The sequence below is a fragment of the Haliaeetus leucocephalus genome, unplaced genomic scaffold (genome assembly GCF_000737465.1).
Source record: "Haliaeetus leucocephalus isolate CR32 unplaced genomic scaffold, Haliaeetus_leucocephalus-4.0 Scaffold155, whole genome shotgun sequence".
NCBI lineage: Eukaryota > Metazoa > Chordata > Aves > Accipitriformes > Accipitridae > Haliaeetus > Haliaeetus leucocephalus.
In genome coordinates this window covers 579,142-604,306 of record NW_010972591.1, presented here as the reverse complement: position 1 = coordinate 604,306, position 25,165 = coordinate 579,142, and the positions used below count along the sequence as shown (strand labels likewise).

General features: G+C 38.2%; 1 protein-coding gene across 1 annotated transcript in view; it reads right to left on the bottom strand.

Annotated features, from left to right (window-relative positions):
• Positions 1 to 10,370: 10,370 nt before the first annotated feature.
• The window catches only part of GUCY1A2 (guanylate cyclase 1, soluble, alpha 2), a 147,337-nt gene continuing 132,542 nt past the window's right edge, over positions 10,371 to 25,165 (bottom strand). The window contains exons 7-8 of the mRNA XM_010562129.1: positions 22,662 to 22,816; positions 10,371 to 11,284 (exon numbers count right to left, since the gene is read on the bottom strand). Coding sequence (XP_010560431.1) covers positions 11,077 to 11,284; positions 22,662 to 22,816 — 363 coding nt within the window. The 3' untranslated portion in view covers positions 10,371 to 11,076. The remainder of the gene's footprint in view (positions 11,285 to 22,661; positions 22,817 to 25,165) is intronic.

Sequence of the window (25,165 nt, the reverse complement as noted above, 5' to 3'; positions counted from 1 at the left end):
GACATTGTGGCCAAACTGATTCAGCTGATAAAGCAGCAACCGCAAGGTGTATCTGGAAGGTGAATAAAACAGAATGAAGACTATTTTTAATGTAATTTTATGTGTAACTTGCTTTGAGTTGAGCATTTTTTGTTGCTTTTTCTCCAGATGTTATGGTATTTTGATATACCTTCACCTCTGTTACTGAATTCATCCTTCTCTGGCAAGTGCATAATGTCTATTTTTAGCTCCGTGAGCTACTAATCCAGTTTCTCTGACAACTGCAATTTGTTGGAAGAAATGAGTAGTGTCACATTTTCTCAGAGCTATGAGCCCATTTGAGAAATTAGCTTCTTAGCTGACCTTTAAAGCAAGTGAGAATAATGTGCCTGCAATTCCACAGGGTTTGGATTTCATTATCACAGCAGTGTGTATGAGACAGGATGCCCCTGCTACACAACTTTGCCTCTCTGTTTTGTTTTCCCGTAATTATAGCAACTGTTTACTGTACATGGAAAATCTGCAAGTTTTCTCAGCTCTTGAGGACAATACTATTTCTAATTCCTTTTCTCTGGAGAGAGTGACAGTTCACAGTGTGGAGAACTGCATACTATTGCTTCTTCCCAAGAAGGACTTTCCCATGGCCTCCCTAACCATGACTGCAGTGAAAATTGCCACAGATGTCAAAGGATCAAAGTGGCAATTGCAAACGGAAGAGAGAAGCATGGGAGCGGTACAGCAGAGTGGCAGCCCTGGTCCTTCCCACTCACCTCTGGTTCAGAGCCTGACCCAAGATCCTGTTGGAGAATCTGGGTACTCCAAGGGTGTAAAAACACAAGTAGAATTTAGGACAGGTCAGACAGAAGCTTTAGTAACTATGATCCTAGTGAGAGAACATTTGGCCAGCACCTCCCCCTCTGCTCCCCTCTTCTTTCCCTAGTGATTGCAGAGACCAGCCTACATACTGTTTCAGAAAAAAGAAAGAGGTGAGGAAAAACAATCATTTAAATGTTAAGAAAACCAGATATCCACTCCTGGGAGGGATGGACTCCTTAAGTAGCTTGCTAACTGCCACTATTCTAAGAAGGAATCAAGCAGTAAATAACACGATGATATGGAGAGATGGCTCTTGGTGGAGCCTATAGGAGTGGCACACCAGTATTATCTTTGATCAGAAGTGGGCAGTTGGAAACAGTCACAGATTGTTAGTTTTTAGTTGAAAGGAATGTTCTTTTAATTATGATAAACTTCCTAGCCAGACCTCTCAAATATTAATAATTTTATCACCACACCCCTTTGAATCTCTGGTTGAAGCCTGGCCCTTGCCCCTGTTGTGTTTCTCTCCATGTATATTTGCTGTTCTATCCTATTACATCCTCTCATTCTTATCAGCAGTGGAATTCATCTAACCTACAGTATGACAGTTAATCTGAACTAGTCCTGCACCTCCACACTGTAGTCACTGGGGAGAGAGAGAAGGGCACATCTAAGGCAGTGGTTTATCTCATCCTTAACACTTCCTCCTGGAACAATCATTCTTTGAGATGCCAGGATGTCTGCACTGACTGTAGAGGGAGCTGACCCAACTAGGTCAGACCAAACATAATTTTTAAATACCTAAATTTAGGTTAGCTGAATTTCACTCAATCTTACAGCAATTCCCCAAACCCTTGGTGCTCCAGAGTGTAATAGGCCCCAGTGCAACTTGGGCAGAGTAAGACATAAGAAAATTTAGCAATATTCCAGCATCAAAGACATTAATGGCTGCAACTTAGTGAAGTGTTAATTTTCTAGCAAAGCAATATAAACGCCATGTATTGGGATGGGAATTTTGTCTAGACTGGGCTTTGTTTAGACTTCAGTAAAAGGACAGAATGCTGACACATGTTAGGAAGCACATTTAAAGCCTTACTTTGGGATGCACTGTATCTCTTAATATGCTCTAAACCAAGTGAGTTAAATGTAGGCCCTACCTAACATGATCTACTTTGCATTTTTGCAGAAGGTGCTTGGTGAAATACTGCTCTTTTTTGAAATTAACTATAAACAACTGTTGGTTGAATGTGCTTTTGGAAACCCCATATATAGGACTACTTCTGAAGGAATGGCATGAATTGTAGATTATGTCATAGACTTTGTATCTTTTTGTTATGATACAACAATCTTCCAAGCGTTCTTTCAGTTCAAGCATTTCTAAACAATATTTACTTACAAAGCAGAAGACCTTCCATTTTTTTAAAGTGCTAACATTTAAGTACCATATCCCTACACACCTTTTAAAAGGTATTCTTACTATCACGTCCAAATTTCTACCAGTTGGCGAAGTACCTCACTTGTACTCTTTCACATCTAGTTTTGCATTCAGTATCGAAACTCATGGAGGAATTGTGGCTCCTACCTCCAGAAAAGTCAAATGATACAAAAAAGTGGGACATTCTTTGCATTTTGCATTTATAATTTTTAGACTTTCTTTTTCCCACACACTTCTTCTCTGTAACTAAAGATTCAACTCTTATTTAAAATACAAAGCAATTTTCTCTCCTCCAAAAACAGTGCATTCCTCATGCATTTCCACTAAAACTCTAAGGATTATGGACTCTGAAACTCATCCTAATGCCTTGAGAGTTCATGACATTAAGTAAAGCAGTTTCTTGCGTTTTGCATCACACCCAGAATACTCTCTGGGTCATCCAACTTCCAAATACATGAAAGCTGAGAATCTGCAGCACATCTACGTACAGCAACTCTCCCCTACACACATACTTTACTTTGTTCAAATGCTTTCTCTCTGTTGGCTTCTTACCTATACACTTGCAGGACCTGTGAGAAGTTTCTGGAGAGGAATGATTAGACTAGCAAGCACGTGGAACTTGACTGAGAGATGTAATCAGAAAGTAAATCTTAGACTCAGCTTGACACTCCCTCAGCAGATGAGCTAAATTGTATGGAGTTGGCTGGGCAGTGCTTTCTTCCTTAGGATCCCTCAGAACTTTATAAAGGTCAGTAACGAGCCTCATCCCCACTGAATACCAGAACATTCATATGCTCACAGCAACACATCTGGGAGCATCATCTGGAAAAAAGGTGTAAAAAACTGCATAGATTAGAAACAATTCCACATTTCATCATCCATCACAGCTTAGCACTAGGAAAATGCACCATTGCTGCTGGTTGGAATTTTAGAATTTGCTTTCATACATCATTATGGACAATATTTCAAAGGAACATAAATGATATGGATTTATAACCCACATTTCCAAAACTTATTTAGGCATTCAGAAGCTCAGGAACATTTAGAAAAGTTAGGTTCAACCTTCAGAAAGAGATTGTGTTTAAGCACAGAAAATGGGATTGAGTGACTTTGAAAATTTTACTTCCTCCTTCTTAGCAAATGGAAATAACCTGAACCAGGCAGCTGTGCTTTAAGTGTACAGTTTCAGAATTATTTCAACCAATCAGAAATGCCACAGAAACTTTTAAAATAAATATACCTGTCCGTACCTCTTCTCTATATGATCTGTTGTCTCACTTGAAAAAACTCTCCATAGTTATTTATTCCTGACCATGTTTTTCTGCAATAAGTTCAGAAACTCTGATATTGATTTAACAGTATGTTCTAGTCTCATTAGGGAAAGAAAAAATAATACCTTAGAGGTATACTGGTAATAAACAAATGCCAAAGTGGATTAAACAGTATTCCTCCTCTCTGAGTATTAAACAGTTTTAGCATCTATTTACTGTTGTGTATAAAGCAGAAGTTATCCATTATATATACCTGCCTGTTTTATTGCTCATATTTATCATTCCTTGGTATATCTTACATATATTACTGGTACTGCTGTTTCTAGGATGAGAGACCAGTCCTACTCCACAGGAAGTCTTTAAAACACTCTGTTTACAACTAAAACTCTTTTCTAATCCTGGTCTATAGTTCTGATTCTGCTCTTCCTTATTTAAGTAAGTAGCAACATATATTTTTAGAAAACTAACAAAAAGACAACGCCTCACAAAATCAAATGATTCCACTACATACTCTTCTCCCCTGGGGAAGAGGATGGAAGGACAAACAATACGTGACAGGGTGTTATTCTGCCATTTAATGTTCTGCTAAAAGGCGGAATATTAAGGTGATAGGTGTTGTACAAGAATCTACACAGAACAGACTAGCATGGCTTTACTTATTGCTTCAAGAGTAGCCATTAGAGAGTATTGCTAGGGAATAATTACCTAGAAAACAAGTAGCTCAATGTGAGACCTCCTGCTAATGGGAAGTTAATGTTGGGCCTACAAATTCATAAAAATGCAAAAAATATATGTTAATGATAACCTGGCAACTATCTCTCTGCTCTTTAAAATTTATATATCTTATTGCTATCTTTACTACAGGATAATTAACAAGGTTTATGTAGGCATTCTGGCACATGGTTCGGGTGAAAGTGGCATGGAGGTTTTGCATAATTGGGCTAGGATCTCAAAGCTCAAAAGCTTTTCTAAATCACAGTCCTAATGGCATCCAGGAGTTGTGATTGGCAGTGCTGATATCGTATGTAAAGGGTTCAGATATCAGAAGGAAGAGATTTCCAGAACTGCAGTAGCCCCTCTTCTTGACAGTCACCATGGGTACCATATCAAACCTTCATTCATCCTGGAATATGCTTATCTATCCCTCTGCCACTTAGCTTGATTCAATTTATTTTGGCCAATGAAAACTCTGAAAAGCAGCAAGACTAAAAGATTTGAGACACAGGGAAAGAGCTTAATTCAGTGAGATCAATCTTACTCATCTTGGCCATCTTAAAAAATAGATGTCTAGTTTAAGTTTGCCATCTGTGGTCACTGAGAAAGTTAAGCACACCCAGGGATTTAGGCAGCCTCATGCTGTGTCTAGAGCAGAGGGGACAAGCGCCTAGAGCACTTACCTGTCCCCCACTCTTCAGAGGAAACTTGATTCTTGGATTGTTAAAGCTAAAGTGGGCCAGAGAGATGAAGGCAGAAGCGAGCACGGCTGCAGCCGAGGCAGCCAGCATGTCCCTCTCGAATCCCTTTCACTCCGCTGCTTCCCTGCTAGCCATAAAGCAGGGAAGACACTTGTTTCTCTGAAATCCTGTGTCTTCTCTTTTTGTCCAAAATAAAACATGTTCAGTCTCACTCTGCCTTTGGAAACTAAAATCCCAGGAGCAAACAGCCGGTTTAACATCTGCCTCCACTGATCCTTTTGTTAAGGCTGCCAGCAAAGTTGCCATTTTGCATCACTTACTGTATTGGCCTCTCTAATGTGAACTCCAGCCCACAGGGAAGCAGACTGAGATGCCTCATGCTGTTTTTCAGAGGCCATTTTGTTGCTATAGTGACATAGTGATAACAACCTGGACCATGGATAACTGGAGATCAACGTTTCTAAGCCACAGGAACAAGTCAGCATCTGCAGAGGTGAATGATCTGTTGCCTACGTTACATTCCCCTGTTTCACTGTTCTACTTGCTTTCACGCATGATTAATAGCCAAGCCATGAAAGATCAATCATGTATATGAGGTTAAACAGTTTACAGATTTTTGTTGTAAGGCTGCTCATGCATTGCAAATTAATAACATTGTTAAGGAGTAGCTCCTAGCTGCATGGATAAATTTAGTGCTTGGGAAAGCTAAAAACGTGCCATGGACTGTTAATGTACTGACTTTACCCAAATGCACCAGTGACAACTTGCACTGCAGTCATCTCCCTCTCTAAGGATGTGAGTGCCTGCTGTGTCACCGTAGCAGTTTTGTCTTTGCTGCAAAGAGTAAGATCAGCCCTTTAATCACAGTTATTGTTTAGATATAAGCAGCCATGTCAACAACAGATGCTAATGAGAACAATAATAGGAATTACACATACAGGATGCTAAAGGAAGGAAAGTGGAGGTCTTCTGAAAAGCAGAAGCCTGACCGAGAGCAGGAAATAGCATGCAAGGTGATGAAATTATGAACAGTAGCAGGAGCTGATCAACTCCTGCCTGTCGAGTCTCCTGCACACTCAGCATCTTCAATTCATCCACAGCCTCTACTGTGGATGCACCCTCAATCCCAGTAAAGTGCTATGAATAATGTATTACCTTCAAGGAAGGAACCAACTGTTTCTGAATTTCACAAGCTTTTTTATGCTTTTTGTTTTGTTGCTAATTCAAGCATGTTGCTATTTCCAATATTTCACATGTATAATTTTGCAAAAGATCACCAGAACCCAAAATGAAAGGCAGAAGCTCTGAGACTGCATTAGGATAGGGAATTAGCTCACCTCAGTGAGCTCTGAGCACTCAGTAGAGCTGAGGTAGTGGCCTGAGACTGGAAGAGGAAAATCCAGAAAATGCCGTAAATTTCCAATGCTGCTGTTGGATTACAGACTTCTTGGCAGGACAGTTTACATGAAGCATGCAAGTGTGACAGCTTGTGGCAGCTGAAGAATCTGAAAGCTGTCCAGCAGTTAAACCTGCCCCAACAACTGATGCAGGTTTCATACCATTTTTAATTCAACACAGCAGTTTTGGGTGGTATTTTTTTTTCTTAATTTTTAAGTCATCTGGGATAAGGATCTATTCAGAGGAAGAAATATACAATGTGAAATTGGTTAGCAGAGTTTAAGCCTCAGTGCAGTGCTATGATAATTTTAAATGCATGCAATATGTGATGGTTCTGCACTGCTTGGTTTATACAGAAAAAAATTAAAGAGGGATGTTAATGGGAAACAGAGAAAAGTTGGTCACACACCTGATACTGCTGTTGGGCTTGGCAGGGAACACCGTAAGCACGGGAGGAGTCAGCATTGTGAAATGGCATATGCACGCACATGAACTACAGTAGGACATGCTAACAACTCAACTACAAGGATTTCTTCTTCGGAATAGGCAATTCCCATACAAGATTTCCAAGGTTTTAAAAGCTTTGGTTTTCTGTTTGCAGAGGCATGTTTCCAGGCTCCAAAATGCCTTTCCAAACAGACTCAGATCTGCAGCTGGATGTGGGAATGAGCAGTGAAGCCAAAACCACAACCACAGTTAATGACTATTGGTTCTTTGGAATTAAAACAGAAATATCCTGTGGGATCCTTCAAGAAAACGATACTTTGAGAGTCCTGGCAGAGCAGCAATTCTCCCATACAGAGGCTTTTGTCTTTGATTGGCAGATATTACCAGAGTGATGGTAGAACAAAATTTATCTACCACTCTGCCACTTCCATCACTATTTCCTTCTTGCTCTGAGTTCCTGACCTCTATGCACTGCATCACAGAAGAGCCTGTGTGATAGGGAGCTTTAAGCAGACAAAAAAATCTGACACAAGATCTGTAAAAAGTGCTCTGGGGGAATGACTGTTGCCTCTGTTTACTTAGGCCTCATGACTTCTGTACAAGAAGTTGCCCACCCGTCTGCCTCTGTGGTCAGTCCATGGTCTCTAGTCCCTCTGAGCCTGGAGCAGAGGGAAGCTGCACAGAACAACTTTGCTGCAAAGAGACCGATGATGCCAGCTAGCGTCCTCACATCATCCTTCCTTTGCCTTGTACAAGCAATATGCAGTAGATCTCCTCCCTCTATCTTCAGAGAGGGTGGATTTGTTTTGTACAGAAGCTCAAGACAGCAGATGTTGCTACTTGCAGCTATGTGAAGAAACACAGGCATGTAAATTCTTAATCAGAGGAACAAAAGATCATCTGTTTTATAGGAAGGAAAATACTAGAAGAAAATTCCAACTATAGTATGTAACTTCTGCATCCATTTCAGCACCTCTAAACTCTTCACCTCATCATCCCAAGGTACAAAAACTCTGAGAACCTTTTTATTTATGAAGACAACACCAAGCAAATGAGAAAGTTTTGCGTATTGCTAAAAGGAAGTGTTGTTGAAGAAATGTTGAGTCTGTCTAATCACCTAATTGACTTCACGGCATCAACCTTGATAATAAATTTAATTTCACATCATAAAGGTGTCCAACAAAATAAATTTGCAACCTAATATTAAAGGCAACAGATGCAACTACTAAGTTAAAGTGTTGAAAATTTGTTTTACACATTTCTCACACCTAGATAGAAAAATGTCCCTAGAGAGTCCACACTTTTTTATTAACTTCCTTTGTCATAACACTGAAACAATTAACACAATACTTAGCATCAGTGCTGAAGTTCTGGACACATTACCTTTACACAAGCTTATAAAAAGCAGAGACTGTATATTCTTATACAGTAAATCTATTCTAATTTGCGGAGCTAGATTATTTATTTGCAAACACTGTCATTGTCTCCATGGTGATGCCAACACCAATTTTCAGGTTTTGCACTGATCTCTGCAATTATAAATTTCCTTATAGAATAAACAGTCTCTGAGAGGATGAGGATGGTGATACAAAATTTTTTAGATTACTTCTCCAATTTGCTTGTAGAATTAGCATTTATCCATCATTTCTCATGAAAATGTTTCCATAGATCTATCAAGATCAGCCACAGAATTAACCTAGACATTTCCTATTGGCAACTGTGAGAGACAAGTTATTGAGCTACAAGCTTTTGGTCTTAACCTCTATGTTTGTTCTCTTCATAAAGGACTACAGGCAGTGAAAAGAGAAAAAAGAGTTTGGCCAGAGACATTGGTGCTCTGACATCAGCACCTACTGAACAATAAGGATGTGCCAGTGAAGTCAGAATGAAATCTCAATCTGTCGATAGCTATTTGAAAAATTTTCCCTCTAGGGTACTAGGGAATGACATCAAAACCACAGCTTTATTAGCTAGGAAGTGATGTTCCTCCTCCAGTGGTGAAACATGAACTTTGCTCCATTTATGATTCTTGCATGTCTCACTGGTGTTTCCAGGAAAAAAAATACATGGTACATCCTGTGTATGTGCAAACTAACGGCTATAGGCTAAAACTTGTCATCCTACGCAGAAAACTCTCAGATCTGTAGTTTGGATGGAAATTCTGCAACCTCAAGCTCAAACACTTCTTGTTAAGTCATTTTTCAGATAGGCAGTATTGCTGCAGATGCTGTTTATCAAGATAGAGAAAACATTAACTCCTCCAATCCCAAGGATGCTCTAATATCAGTGGAAGAAATCTTTAACATCAGTGTTCCTCTAGAAAGCGAGGGAATTTCCATTTAAGTAAGTTTTTGGGATAATTCCCATGCATCTACCCTCTTCAGACAAGAAAAACAACACCCCTACATAATAACTTCAGATGTCCTTCACATGCTGAAGTCTGTATAGGTTCAAGATAGTCCTTTCTCATCCAGAAAGTCTTCATGGAAAGGAAGCCTGAAACATGTTCAGCACAGGCTAGTGGTGCGATGCTCACTACTGGTCACAGGGGAGAAATACAGCACTGTCATTCCCTCCACAGAAAGATCTAACTGGATAATCTGGATGTGTGGTGAAAGTTATTTACTTATTTTCAAAATGTGCCTCAAGTTATGACTACTAAATCCATAAGTAAACTCTAATTTCTGCTCCGGATTGTAGAAATGCAGAGCTTCCCCTAGTGCTGTTGAAAGTCTTATCTTTGATTTCAGTGAGCTTTGATCAGCCCCATGTAAAGTTAAGCCACTTCAGAATCACTGCACAACTGTTAACTAACAAATTGCAAGAGCAGAACAACATCGGCCCACTTCAGTATGACCCTAAAAAGTGTACACCTGCAAAGGAAAACTGACTGCCATTATTTTTGAAAAGGAAAACCTGAGAAATAAACAATGCCTGAAAATGTGCCTATTAGGGGACAGATCCACATCTTGTTACAATTGGATCCCTTGAAGACAAAAAAGCTATATTAATTTTTAACAGCAAAGAATTGGCCTTTTTTTTAAAATTGACATGGACTCATCTAAATCTTGAACTGCCATTTGCATTAAACCTGGGAAAGTATTGCCTACCCCTTTTCAGTGGTTTTTCTGTCTACATTAGATAAAGCAGGGGATCTTTCAGCCAATCCAGCAATAGAGAAAATTTCCAGATAAGCATCATTAATAACAGATAGGATTTTCAATAATCGAACTGGAGTAGGAGCACAAGTCCTATTAAAAAAATGTGGAAAACCAGTACCCAGAGAGCTTCCAGTGTCTGCTGGAATTCCTTAGAATAAGTTTTCACAAGATTAAATTTTTTAAAAAACTCCAGGACTTCTGTCAAAAATCAGTTTGGTTGATAATTTAGTGGGAAACAAGCCTCACTGAGCAGAACTTTTCTGTTTGTCAACACATTGATCTTCTACATTTTGTTTGCATTGTCCTGGAAGGACTGGACATACAGCACTGTAGGACAAATATTGAACATTATTTTATATAAGCAAGACAATGCTCATCTAAAGCTTTAGCATAAACATCAGGTAAAGAGATTTACCAAAGTGTTTTTTTCTGTAAAATGTCGATATTTTTGTTGCCAAAAAAAGTCAAAAAATGACTTCTTCCCACTTGTATAACAATAAGGTTTGATAGGTAGAATGTATGAAATATACAGTAGCTTCTTCTGAAAAGCTATCTAAGCTCATTCAGTTTACAGTATGTGGAATGTAATTATCCAGAAAGTGAAATATGTATAAAAATAGGTAAAATTCCTACAATATTTGTATTGAATTATAATTCCTCCTGCCAGGAAGGTTAAACAGGTCTACAGTATATGTATGAAATGTTTGTTCATAAAGTTAAAAAACATCATTACCTTACTGAAGAACGCATTAAATGTAGGAATGCATAATCAGAACTGACTCAATTCTGCTTAGCTGGTGCAAATCTACAGAGAACCATCATCCTTTCTGCACAAAACAAAACCAACCTCTAATTTGAGAGTTGGGGTTTTTTTGTTTTGTTTGGTTTTGTTTGTCATAGAGGGGCCAGACTGAAGTTTATGAAGGAAATTCCTCTGGAAGTACTTTGTTTTGGGGTTTTTTTTTTTCCCTATTCCCACTTTGTTTACTGACAGCAATCACCCACCTTTTAAAATGATTATTGCCTGACATTACATGGAGCTTTTACTGCTTGTTCAGAACAAGGCAGTGAAATAGAAAGAAACTCCAACTCCCCTGCCATGACCCAGTTCTGGGCTTGTGCTTTTTTGATGAGTCTTTGATCTGCAGCAGGCCTCATAGGCTAGTCTCCCGGAGGAACATGGTGCCAATGTTGTAAGAAACCTTTCTCACTCTGGCAGATGTGATGGAGGGTTTTGGCGGCTTCTGACTACTTCTGACTTCGAGGAAGTAACAGATCCCAGGAATTTCCTTTGGAAAGTTTTCTGGAAGCTCTTCACGGGAACGAGGGATAAAAATAAAATTTTCTTCCTTTTTCAAAAGCCTAGGGGAAAAAAAAAAACAAAACAGAGGGATATAAAAACCTGTAAAACAGAGTCCAGAAACATCTTTTTGGAAGAGATTGATCCTATGTGGTCCCAAATAAAAAAATGAGTTAAAAGTATTATGTAACATCTAAAAAAATCCTAAGCCAGGATCCTCAGCTGATGTATGTTAATTTAGCATCATCAACTTCAAGGAGGTCTGTTGACTAGATCAGCTGAAGAGATGGCCCAAATAAACACATTCTCTGAAAATCAGTGTCAGTATTCAGAAAGTCATGTACTAGAAAGGGAACGAAATTCATAATGATCATTATCCATAACATATCATTTGGCTCACTTAAAACACTCCAGTCTGGCCAGTTTTGCAGAAATTAACATTTCAGAGTGATGACTACCACTAGGTCTTCTGCCGGAAAGTAGATATGAAGGTGGTAGTGCTTGGGAGCAATCACAGTTGGAAGCAGGGTAGTCAGTTTGTGCCCTTCTCATACTCAGTAGTGTTGTATTTCATAAACTAGGTTCAAATACAGCATGTCCAGCTTCAACAAAAAACAGAATCAAATCTGACACTATTCATCAAAAGTACCTATGGGTTTAATCTGGGTCACCTGATTGTGGTCAAAAAGGGATATAGGTTCACAGGAGCCATGAAGCCATTCTCCAGGCATGTCCACACAAGTGGTACATCACAGACCTGACTATACTGCCTTTTGCCATTTGTCGTCTTCTTCCATAGTGAAGAACTCTCTGTCTGGCTAGATCTAAAAGTTTAGGGCCTCTTTATCAAGTATCTTCCCTGAAACTAGTTGGACTTGTAAAAAACCCGATATTACTCTATACATTTTGTTTCCAGTAAATTAAGTTAGGGGTATTCAGTCCCTTCAAGCATTGAAAAGAGCAGTTTTGAGGTAATAGTAAATTCTGAGTACAGCTGGATATACAAAAGCGGTCTTCATCTTTTCACCTCCCAAGATATTTATTCTTTCTCTCAATCAATTTGAAGCTCAAAAACATCAGTGGGAAGAACTTTATTAGCTCCAGTGGATTTTGTAATAGGTTCTTTATTTAATGTCTCTAAAGCTGGTTTTTGAGAAGTAAATGAATGAATGAATCCTGTTGCCAGGAGAGTTTTCCAGGATTCTCAGCACACATTATGGCACTTCCTTTACTGACTATTTTTCGTGAGTTTTGGCTGAGAAAATTTGTGTGAGCTCACTGAAATATAAACGCATTTTCTTCCCAGCTTTTAAATAATCAGTTGGTTATAAATCCAATGATGTTTTTGCCTTTGAATGTCTGTGGTGGTCTTTGTTTAGCATGCAGTTTGAATGTCATAATCTATTTTCCAGACTGCCAATTTTATGATCAATAAACTGTAATATTTTCTGAATTACATGAGAGTTTGCAGATGACTCTACAGAGAAGCTTCTCTCTTTTCATCTCTGCAATGCTTGCAGTAAATATTTTGTGTTTTAAAACTACAGGCTTAATACACTGAAATAACTCTTCGTTGCTTCCCCGACTAGATTTCTGCAAGCAACAGTTGAACTCTTAGAACTTTCTGAGCTAAATCTGTAAGCTTTCGCTGGCATCATTCTTCCCCAAACTGACTATTCACTATGGAGGATCTGGCCTTGCTAAAAACCAATGGTTTCCTTCTCAGAGCCTAACATTATCTAATTGTAATGACAGTCATACAAGTTTGAAGTTGTAAAATGTATATATTCTTTGATTCAGTTCAGGGCTGGCACTGAGTTTAGTTGATATTTCACGCTATTTTCCTCATAGAACAAAAGTGCAAGTTATTAATTAAAGGCTTTATTTTCACTTGTTTTGTGACTTGTAACTTGGTTGCAATGAAATGCTCCAGGAATGATGGGCGACTAACCAATTAGTCCTTTCGAAATTCATGCACTGCTGTGGCTTGTGATAGACTCCACATCCCTATATTAGGTGCACTATTTGAATCACCTTCTCACCCTCAGAAATTGTCTAGCTGACCTTTATTGGGATAACATTTCAGCTCCCAAGCAAGCACGGCAGGAAACCTTCTTTACCAAATGCTAATGGAAGGTACTTATGATCATACTCTATCCTACTTCAGTTTATACTGTAAAAAATTTTTGCTGGCTCTTGTAATAATACTATTACAAAGACTTTAATCAGGACAAAAATGGCCTCTTGTTAGCATTCTCCTAAAGAACAGGTTCTTCAGATTCCTTAAATATATTGATCCTGACACTTGGCTTCCCAGGCTGAGAATGAGATCATGGTTCAGAAATTGCTTCTGATTTCTTATAGCTTTGTATATACACTAAAGAAGTAAGTTCTCTGCTAATCCTCAGTGCTTAGCAGTGAGGACATTTTTCTGCAGGAATCTTTCCTCCTGTATTTAGGCCATTCATGATGTTAAAAAGAAAACAGTAGCAGCTGATGGCCATGGCCCAGATCTACAGCCCTTTCTAAGTTTCTTGTCTTCCTTTTCATAGGTACAAAGAACCCCAAAAGATATTTCTGCCAGGCAGCTGAATACATAGTGCAGATCCTCAGCGAGGGGAAGACCAAGCCAGATAATCAGTTTTTGCATTTCCCCTCTGGCTCAGGGGAAGAGCCAGTGTAAAACCTTCTGGTCTGGAAGGTTTCCTGGGTGGTGGCACCCAGTTCTGGTTGTTTGTCTCACCTCGTGGACCATTCTCAGAGCATTTTATTGTGACCAGGCCACACTGCCTGTTCTGAAAGTCTGAGAGCACAGTCTGTCCTGAGAGCACAATCTATCCTTCACCTTCAAGAAATTATATGGCAGCTGAAGCTCTACATAAAATGTCCCCAGATTGTCCCATAGTCACAGAGATTAAGTTACACAACCTCTGCAGTTCAGGAATATGCATATAACAACTAGTCTGAAAATATTCCAAAGCATTTCTCTCAGCTGTATTTCCTGCATCACTTCTGTGTATTTCCCTTAAAAGAACTATTGCAAAGGATATTTTTAGAGTAGATTATTCACAGGTTCAAAATTCTGGGTTCCACTCAAGTGGTTGGATATACCACTTACAATTCAGTGCTTAAATTGTTATGGTCAGGCTACTCAAGCATTCCTCTAAATTGAACTGAGGTCTGCCCTCAGCTTGTCGTCTTTGTTGATGTTTCAGTGGAGGAAGAATTTCTTAAAAACTGATCTGTAGTTGATTAACTTTGACAGCTTCCCCTCCTAACCTGAAATCTTCCAGAACTGTTTAAATTCTTGTTCTGTCCCTTCCCTGGTGAAATGCTGTTGCTTTCAGACAAAAAGAGATGGTATCTAAGAATTATCCCATTTATTTTTTAATTTTCAGTTCCTTCATTTAAAAAAAAAAAAGTGTCAGTATGGAAACAGAAAATGTGGTTATTTTCTAGTGGAAACACAAAGCATTTTGAGGTCAGGAGGTCTGTGTGTGAATGAAAACTGGGATCATACTTAGTGGGAACCTCAAAGCAGCTTTTAAAAGCTGTAGCTCTTTTTTGCATAGAGGAAATGACAGAGTATTTATATTTCAAACTATTTTGGCAAGAAACAGTCACATCTGTATCAGTGGGTTCCTATATTCAGAAAATAAAGTAACAAAGATTTGTTACTACAGAATTATTTGTTGCAAGGCCCTCTATGCTGAGTGTATGCTTTCCACAATGATTCTTACTCTCTCCATGCCCATTGGAAAGCAATATCACCTCTTTATCTCTCCATCTCTCAGAGATGTCAGACCTTTGTACTTATCACTGGATGATGTGAAGATTAATTAATATTCACACAAAAAAAGTACCTCTGCTTGCCCTCAGGCTCAGCAGGAAGGATGGCTGCAAATATTTTTTTTTTTTTTTGTGAAAAGTGGGTTAACTTGCTCCATTCTTTCCCAAACAAGATACAATCACAAACTGAAGGATCTGTCCAAAGGGAGGAATAAGATGGTGAGGGGAGCAGCCACTTAGCAGCCTGGAGTAGCAACTCTTTCGGAAATATGAAAGAGCAACTCCTTCAGAAACACAAAAGATGATCTTCTTTGAGAACTGTATTTCCACAGCTAAAGGAATAAATGTTTACCACATATGCTAACTCAACTCTAGCTGCTTTGAGAAACAGCAGTGCTGAGGAAGCACTTGCCCAGCTTCAGCATGCTCTAATATTTTGAGTTCCACCATGAGAGTTTCAGAGGACACATTGCCCATACAGACTCTGGAAACCTTTGAAACGTCCACCCCACTGCTATCACTACTGCTTGCTGGACATGGCTAGCACAGGTTGCCACATGCCAGCAAACTTTGCAAATCCCAGAAAATGCCAGCAGGTTTGTTTGGCTGCAGGAGCCCGGCACACTGCATAGTTTGTAGTGCTCAGGGGTCTGTCTTTTCTCTCACCCTTTACACCAGGCTTGTCTTAAAAGCCACCTTCACGCCATGCAGTCAGGCCAAATCCTTCCAGAGTCAACAGACTGTAAGAAGCAAGCAAGTGATCCCGGTGGTGATGCAGCCAGTCCTCGGCCAGGCTCCTCCTCTTGCTTGCCAAGCTTGCCACTTGCTGTCCCCTGACTGCAGGAGTAGTTCAGGAGTATCAGCCCCCCCAGAACAAAGTACAGCATCTCCACCTGCCTGCATGGTTTGCTCCCTTCTGTCTTCCTCAGGCCCTCCACAAAATGTACAGTGGATATAGTTTACATCAGAGTTCCTGAAATAAGTGCCATAAACTTTTATATATATATGTATATAAAATATGTATTACGTAACAACGTTCAAACACATGTTCATATCTCATTAGATATGACACTAATTATAGTATTTGCCGCTTCAATAATCTATTTAACAGGAATGTAATATTCCAGTAAGGTATTAACAACAGCTAAATATTTATTCATCTTTGTTTTTTCATATATATACATTTTAACCTCTGTATAATGAATTTCCACATACCCTAAATAAAAGTCATGTTAGGATAGGGTTTGGCAATTTGCTGAATCAGAGTTAAAAAAGCACCCACTCAGAACTGAACTTCAATGTAAACTTCTTTTAGGAAAGTTGTTTTGTGTAGACCAAAAGTTGAACAATATTTTTAAAAGAAATACAATGCACTACAATAAAGGAGAATATGCACTGCCTTCCTAAAAATAGTATGCACCAAGAAAAGCAAAGTAGCCAGGTCAATCTTCCATAAATGTTACCTTTCACAGGGATAGCTATCAACAAAAGAAAAAGGTTTTTTTGCCCTGACTCTTAAAGAACTATAAAAACTATAGTTAACCTTGTTCACATCCACCTACTAATTGGTACATTTAGGAAAATTTAATTGATGGCTTCCCAAACAGATTATCAGAAGACTGTCTCCTGCTGGATTGCTGAGCCCTTCCTCTGCAGCAACGAGTGTTGGTCAGTTCACCAGCTGTGCATCTGGTTTGATAACATATGCCAGCTTATTTGTTTCCATATGAATTCAGATGATAAATTATTACGGTAGGCATCAGAAATATTGGTAGGTTGCTCATAAAATACATTGTATAAAGATATGAATTTGCTATTGTAACACTAAAAATCAGTGCACTTGGTTCTAAATTTTAGTGGCTTTGAATTTCTCCCTCAGTTTCTATACATGCTAGAAAGACCAGGAGACTGAAAAAACTCTGACTATGTCTGGATCCAATGCATTTCACATTGTACTATATTATTTTTCAAACTATGGAAGTTTGTGTATTGACGTTTTTCCTTCATACAGATCAATTGTAATAATAATAAGATTATGAAAGGATTAGCCATGATTTTTTAATGCAATATATTATATATCACATGCAGCTCAGCACAGTGAGTGTCTGTCACTGACCTTTAATGCTTTTATTTCTCACACACCTAAGCAGAAGGAATACTGGGTCTCTGCTCTCTTTGGGACATTAGAGAATTATGGTCAGTGAATAGGATTGTGCCATCACTAGTAGAAGGCCCCAGGCTTTGCATTGATCTAACAGGGCTGGCCTCAGGACTTGTTTGGATTTGTCTAGGCTTGAGCTTTTTGTAGTTTTAGCAGTTGTCTAGCAGTTAGATGAATATTGCCTAAGTATGTTTTAGCTTTAGTTTAGCTGTGTGGAACTGTGGTGTAAAATACACTGTTAACTAATGAACAGTGATCTAACACAGAGTTATTCTGTGTAGAGTGAGCTAACTATGAACCTTGAATAAAAATGTAGTGTCATGAAGCACAAGCACGGGCGGACAGCAGAGGCCCCAGGACTGTAATCACAAATCACAGTGGCTACAGGACTACAACCTCATGGAAACAGATGACACTGGGAACAGAAAACCAAGAATAAACTGGTGCATTCTGACTAGAATTTTAATACTTTAGTTAGACTAACAATAATTTTTTGTGTCCTTGTATAAGCTGTGTTCCCCTTCTGTCCATCACTAAATTGCCTGTCCACCAATATGTCTCATGAAAGCATACATGGTGAATTGACCAATATAAAAAGAAACAGTTCTTTAAAGGATGCTCAGAAATAAGATTTAAAATAATCTGAAAAGGCTTTTGGAGAGCAAATCCATTTGTTTGTCCATATGAGGCAGAAAAATACAGATGTAGATATAGATGGAGATTAAGATAGAGATAGAGATAGAGATACAGACATAGATATAGATATAACCTGTAGGAAAAATAATATAGATAATAACTGGTAGGAAAAAGAATTTGATTAAAATAAAAATCTGTAAGGAGTTTATACAAATGCATCATTCTAATTTAAAATCCCAATAGAGACAGATGTATATACATCTTTCTTAATTACCTGAAAGTGAAACTTCTTCCATGCAACATTCTGTGAGATAAATCTGCAGTTTTTGATGAATTTTAAAGGCTGAGGGGCAATTTAGGCAGGTGAACCAGCAGTGACCTTACCCAGCTCAGTAAGGAGGTACTCTTGGTTGCTCTCTCTCCTAAATCAGATAAGGATGTGGGATATAGGCTATTCATCATTGCCTAAGCTCAGGTCCCAGATGTATTCCCCAGCATGTGATAATGGAAAGTATCTATACCCAACACTTGATGCCAGAAGCACCTTCTCCACAAGGGAAATACGTGCTGGAAAAGACCATAGGTAGAAAGAACAGGAAAAAGAGAATTCATTTCTAAATGCAGTTACTTGACAAATAGCAACAATTATGTTTACCTGCTTCTGATAACTGCTTAGAGATCCCAAGGCATTACATTGTAATACTATTAGGGAAACAGGATGAATGTGGGTATATTATATTAATATCTGACAAACATCATTATTCAATGCTGAAACAAAGAATTAAAAAATATTTAATCTCTCTTCTGTGCTGAAGAAAAGACTCAGAAATCTCATTATGCTTCCTTCCTGAGTATTGAAAATAGGGTAATTTTATTCAATTCAGGATAATGTAGATGAATTAAATAAACCTTGAGCTGGATTTGCTGGTTTACTAATGGAACAGAGAATGTGTTATACTTCTCCTATTCCTTCCTGGCCACATGTTTAAACAGGGACCAGTCTAGGATCCTCTACTCCCTCTCCAGTTTCCACATGTTTCACTGGAAGTTTTACCAGTGCTGTTCCAGTGCTTCCATTTTACAATGCTCAGTGTTTCAAAGCAAATGGGGCTCTGTAATCCTTCAGTCAAAAGACCTGTTGAGTCAAGAGAACAAGATATTTTGAACAGAAGCGAGTTCTTATCCCCAACAGATTCAAAGGTCACCTTTGTAAAAGGTGCTGTTTCACACCGCAAAGCTCTGCCCAGTCAGGTGTAACTGGAGCAAGGCTGCCCCAGGTTCACTGATGCTTCTAGGCAACACCACATCTTATATTTATTATTTTAGACTCTGATTCTTACATAGGCAGATTACGGGCTCACAGGGAAGTGTCTGAAACCAGTAATAGGCATTCTGAAGTGTGATTATAATTTGAATGCTGATGACGCTTTGTAATGCATAATCTGTACTGTAAAATGAAAGGTGATAAGTATTAGACATGTTTCCAGTATCTGCATGCTTTGTAAGCACAAAACTTGTATCAGAATTTTCATCGGGGGCATGGTAGACACAAACATGTAATGATAAATGCCAGTAGTTTTAATTAATTGAAAATTCTGTTATTTTCATACTGATTGCAGGATTATCTGCTTTGGAAAACATTGCTTCTTAGATAATAAAAATATTAACTGAGTATACAGCAGCACAGTGTGATCAAATAGAAGCATTTGGTGGAATATAAGGTCAACTATAAAGACATTTTAGTTTGCGATGAATCACTTGTACACAGCAAATTATATACTCATGCAAATTATATTTAAGAAAAGTTATATACAGATGCATCAGAACGCTACTTGTTTGTTTGGATAGCACCAGTATATTATGTTCAAACCTCCTAGATCACCTTCAGAAGCTCTGAATAATTCTGCCCTATAGAGTATTTTGCAATTGAAGTGTCTCCTGGCCACTGTGTCAGCAGTGTCATGTCTTGACTTCTCCCCTGTCTGTTCTCACGCTTTCAATCAAATAGCCTTTCTAAGTTGCCCCATGCACATTCATTTTATTTTCTCATATAATTTCTGAAGTATGTAAAATAAACTCGTTCCTAGCCTTTTCATCATTACTTTTAGCCATTCATCTTGAATGATAACTGCCTCATTCAAACATATATTTTCTTGCCATTTCTACTTTACCTGTAACCATATGTCTAGCTTGTTACTTGCACTTAAAGTTCTCTGAATCGAGCACTGAATTTGTTCAGGACATAACAGCAGATTTTTTACATAGTACAATAATGCAGATAAATATCAATAGTTCTGTATTTTGTTGTGTTGTGTTTTGTTTTGTAATTTTATGTTATAGTATTACTGCATCGTCAGTCACTTTTCTACCAGCTTCCCTTTTTGAAAGTAACAGTTTAAATTTGTAACTTTCTGGAAGATAAGCCCAGACATGATGATCATATAAAGTAAAAGTTTGGCCATCCTGAAACAAATGGTCCTATTCCTACTGGATTTCTAGGATTAAAGGGAAGTGAAAAAAACATGTAGCTCCCCCTTTGATAGAACCTGGAGGACATAGAGGGTGAGAAACTCTGACTCACATTACGCTAGCTAGGTCTTAGTAAGAATGCTCTCCAAACCCAGGTTACTCACATTGGACTTGGTATGGTATGGTATGACCAATGGCAGCCAGGTAGAGGGGAGACACAGACAAACAGAAGCTATCTTCTCTGTGCTACGATGTACAGTCAAATAAAGGGCAGCACAAAAACACGGATTTCTAACAAATTCCATATACAAGCCCTCAAACTGGCTTTCAGAACAGACTTTTTACCAGCAATACGATGAAAAGAAAACATACAATCATAGAATCATAGAATGGTTTGGGTTGGAAGGGACCTTTGGAGGTCATCTAGTCAAACCTCCCTGCCATGAGCAGAGACTTCTTCAACTAGATCAGGTTGCTCAACAATAACCACAAATCTGTTGTCTCACAGAGAAGGTGCCATATCACTCTCATAACCAAACCCAACAGAACTGGCACTGGTACTCGAAAAGTAAATCTGGCTTCAGCATGCCAAGAAAAGAGTTTCGTACATCACTGGCCCCACAAATACTCACTACTTACATTTCCAACTGTATTTTTCTTAAAATATGTAACACTCTAGCTCACCAATTTCTGCTCTCAGGGACACAAACTTGAACAACACCATAGGCCTGAGTGGAATCACACCCCTGAACCACATTTGTGAAGCACTAAGATCTCTCTTCTGAAAAAGGACAGACTGCACTTTCAGAATATCTTGAAGACATTCTCAGGTTGGAGAACATCCCTTTGTAAGAACTGTTCCTGTACAAGGAAAGTTCAGGTCCCTGTCATAGGGCCTCGGTCACTTTTTGCCAGAATCACTTACCTCCATTTGTATAAAACTAACACCAAAGGCCCTGCTACTGATTATGTTTTCAAAACTGGGACACAACTGGTGAACAATCTTGTGTTCACTTTTCAAATAACATCTTAGAGGGTTTCTCCTACCCACAGTAGAAGACCAGGAAGCAAAGCCACTAGAACACTGTATCTGGAAGGTCCCAAAGACAATTTCTTTTCAAGTGACACCAAGTTCCAAACAGCAATTTCCTATATATTTATTGAATTTATTTTTATTTAAATGAACAGATTTTCTATACCCAATAGTAGGTTGGGTCTGTTTCTCTTGCATGTTACCAGACAATTGTATGAATCTGCTTCTGTTCACTTTATGATCAGAAGTCTATTCAGTTTTTCTGCCTCTTGTTCAATAGCTACACTTCCTCCATTTTGCAAATCTGATCTTGAGTGAATGGGCTGTTCAGAAGAATATAATTTTATTCACTGGTTTTAATTACTTTTAACTTTAATTTCTGACTGATTTATATTTTAGCATATCAGATGCTTCAATTTTTGGATGAAGAAATTCCATTTAAAACTTTAATTTACACAGATAGTTATGGGGAAAAAATAAATATTGAGATTCACAGTTCTGTATAAAGAAAAAAAGAAAGAAAAGCAGTATTGTTTGAGCAATTGCATACAGATTTACCACAGAGAAACAGTCCCAAAACCTGAGCAAAACCGTACTTCAGAAAATTACTGCAGATACAGAACACTGGAGAAAGAGTAAGATTGAGATCTCCTGCCAAAAAAGTGAATACATCAGTATTAATCCAAGCAGCAGAAATTCTAATAGTCAAGCTGTCAAATTTCAACAGTAAGGAACACCTTTTTTATTTAGGAGCTGTTCCTCATAACCAGATTTAATCAAGCCTTCTCTATTTGCATAATTTCTTCAAAGAGCTTGGGATAATGCTTTGCCACTTTCAATCTTTTTTCCTACATTAAGAAAATGCTTCTATCAAGTGTCTCTTTACAGTGCTATATAAGAAATTTTGTCTTCAAGAAATCATGAAAACTCTTTGAAAGCTTGGCCTCACTGGCAAAATTAAAGACTTTCTTCTGAGCCAATGGGAATATGCTTCTCTCCACAGACTGTGTTTAGCAGGTGGAACCCAAGTCCTTAGCCTAAAGATGTAATAGCACATAAAATTACGGTGCTTTGGGAGACATCTCCCATTTCTTCTGTTACATGCTATTTTAGGCAGGAATGGTTGGACCTCCTGTTGTGCTTCCTTGCCTCCACTGCCTGACTTCGTTGTGCATTCTGATGCAAACCTACCAATGCAAGACCGACAGTCCCATGCAACAACTCTTTGCAGTTGGCCTGGTGCCCTGCCAACTTTCTGTTAAAGTTCACGTGTTGAGGACAGAACATGTTACAAGATCAAACTCAAAACATGCTGAAATGAAAACAGAATGAAAAGTCTAAGAGAACTTACTGGTATGTGGTTGGACTGACATTGATGCGGCGTGGGTGACTTCCTGACTCGAACTTGCTTGCGAGGGTGACGTTGTTCCCAAAGAGACAATAACGTGGCATTCTTACACCAACGACACCGGCCAGCACCGATCCTGAGTGAATGCCTATCCTCATCTGGAAAAACATGAGATCCATGTCAGTCTGTCTCTCTTGTGCTTCCCATGATAATATCATTAACACTTATTTACAAGCCAGTCACAGCAACCCTTTCAAAGAAATAATAAACCAAAGAATAAAGAGTGAACTGGAAGAAAACAGGCTCTCCCATTCCTCTAGTGTAAATCAGATGCAGTTAAAAAAAGAACAAAAACGTGGTTATCTTTTTACTAAAACTATTTTCTTCTTTTGTGCATGTTTGCTGGAGACTACAACAGTCAAAACAGGGATCATGAACAGAATAGGATGGGATCACCAAGAGTTACTGCAATATCAGCCATCAAATTACACAAATAGATACATTACAGAGGGTTATTTTTGGCACCACTTCTAACACAGGCTTTAAAGTAAGACCCAAATTTTCTCAAACTGGCAAAGAGTAATAAAGTGGAGTGAATGAATATGGTGCTTTTATCTTCTTTGTGTTTTTTTCCTTCTAAACTCCTCAAGGTCTAAGGTCTTTCTCACTTTGTCAGACTTGAGAGATACTGCACCAGTGAAGATGCTGAAGATTAAGGCACCAATGATTTTAAAAATAATTGTATCCCCTCAAAATAAGGAGGAATAAATCCCCAGCAAATAAAAAAAAAATCCATGTGACTATTCTAGCAATCATCCCATGTAACTGAGATGTGGCGATTACGTTGATCTGTAAAGCTTGAATTCAACATCTAAGTTTCTTTCAGAGTGAATAATCAAACAGGGATTTATTCTGCATACATATTAGCAATTGTGTTTGCCAAGAAAATAATTTTTACAAATAGGAAAGTCTTTTTCTGTTGTTAACTTTATTACATTAAAAAATGAAAAGAAAATATTTATATCTTCTGAGAATACTCTTACTCATAGGAACTGGACTGTTGCAAAACAAGAGATAACATGAAGAAAATAAATAGCAGCTACTAAAACAGAGGGTCTGATGGTGTCTGAATGAGTCACTTAACTAATACTATACTCAGTATGGTCCTTTGACCTATTCAATTCACAGTTATCACACTGTGCTTTTGTCTGTCAAACCCTATTTTTTTAATAACACAATATATATTTACTCAAATACAAATAAAAAATCATTGTTAGCACTTTTTTATGTTAAGACAAATGCCAGCATTTTATAACTTTGGTGTCCATGAAGTTCTACGAACTCGTGGGACCCCACATTATTTCAGTGACTATAGTTCTTCCCATGTGTCCAAGACTTTTATCATGCAGCTAAGCACCCTTTTCATTTTTTTGCTCTCTTATATGTCACAGACAATGGGTATAGCATTATATCTGCTATACACTAAGCCCATGCGTAACTTAAGAACATGTCGTTCTGCATTCAGTGTGATACTGATTACAACATTTTCACAGGCAACATAAAACCTTCAATCTTCACAATAATGCTGTTAATTACAGACTAGGATTTTTTTTTAAAAAATAATCTGTGAATAAATAGCACTCAAATTTGATTGAGCTTTCAAACCTTTACTACGGTTTGGAAGGCAGCTACTGAAATCCTTTGAATACTCTTACCCTATTGGGCTGGGAAGCACCCACAAACTTGCTTTGGCTGTGAACATCTGTGCAAACCCATCACACCTACATTATTTTGGTCATATTTGGCATGAAGATTTCCTGCTTTTGCCACAACATACATTTAAACTTCATTGTTCACTTCCAGTGAAAAAAGTGCTCCTGCAGTCAAGAAGTGAGAAAACAGCCCTTCTACATATTAGTGAGGTCAGTACCTGCCGTCAGCAAAAGATTATAAGCAGAAAGTCTTGCTTACACAACAGCAATTATGCTGTCAGCTTTCAATAAATAATGAACTTACAGTGTCTTGGTTTTGTGAGATGGGAAAAGGATTAGTTATTTTGTACACAATTTTAAGAACAGAGCTAATGCTACCTATTTGTTCCAATACTACTCTGCACATTTATTTAAGAATCACAAACCACTTGCTGTGACCTCTTCTAGGGTGCATTTAAACAAATGTGAAAGCCAGATTGAAACTATAAGAAAAAGCACTAGCTTTGTTTTGCTGTTGGAAAGTGGAAATGAGAGTATACATTAGAGTGGAAGGAAAATCTGGTAGCAAAAAATGCAATAAAAAATTAAAAGTTACTTTTGCAATATATGCAAAACTTGCTTGGGAAGTTATATAGTTATAGTTCCCAAGCTATATTGTATATGCAGCCCTTATCAGTGCTTTCCCAGAACAGTTACCATTAAAGATTATTAATAACATATGAAATGCAAATTAGGTGGCAACACTAGGATGCATTATTTGTCTATCATAACTCTATTTATTCATTTATGTCCTTT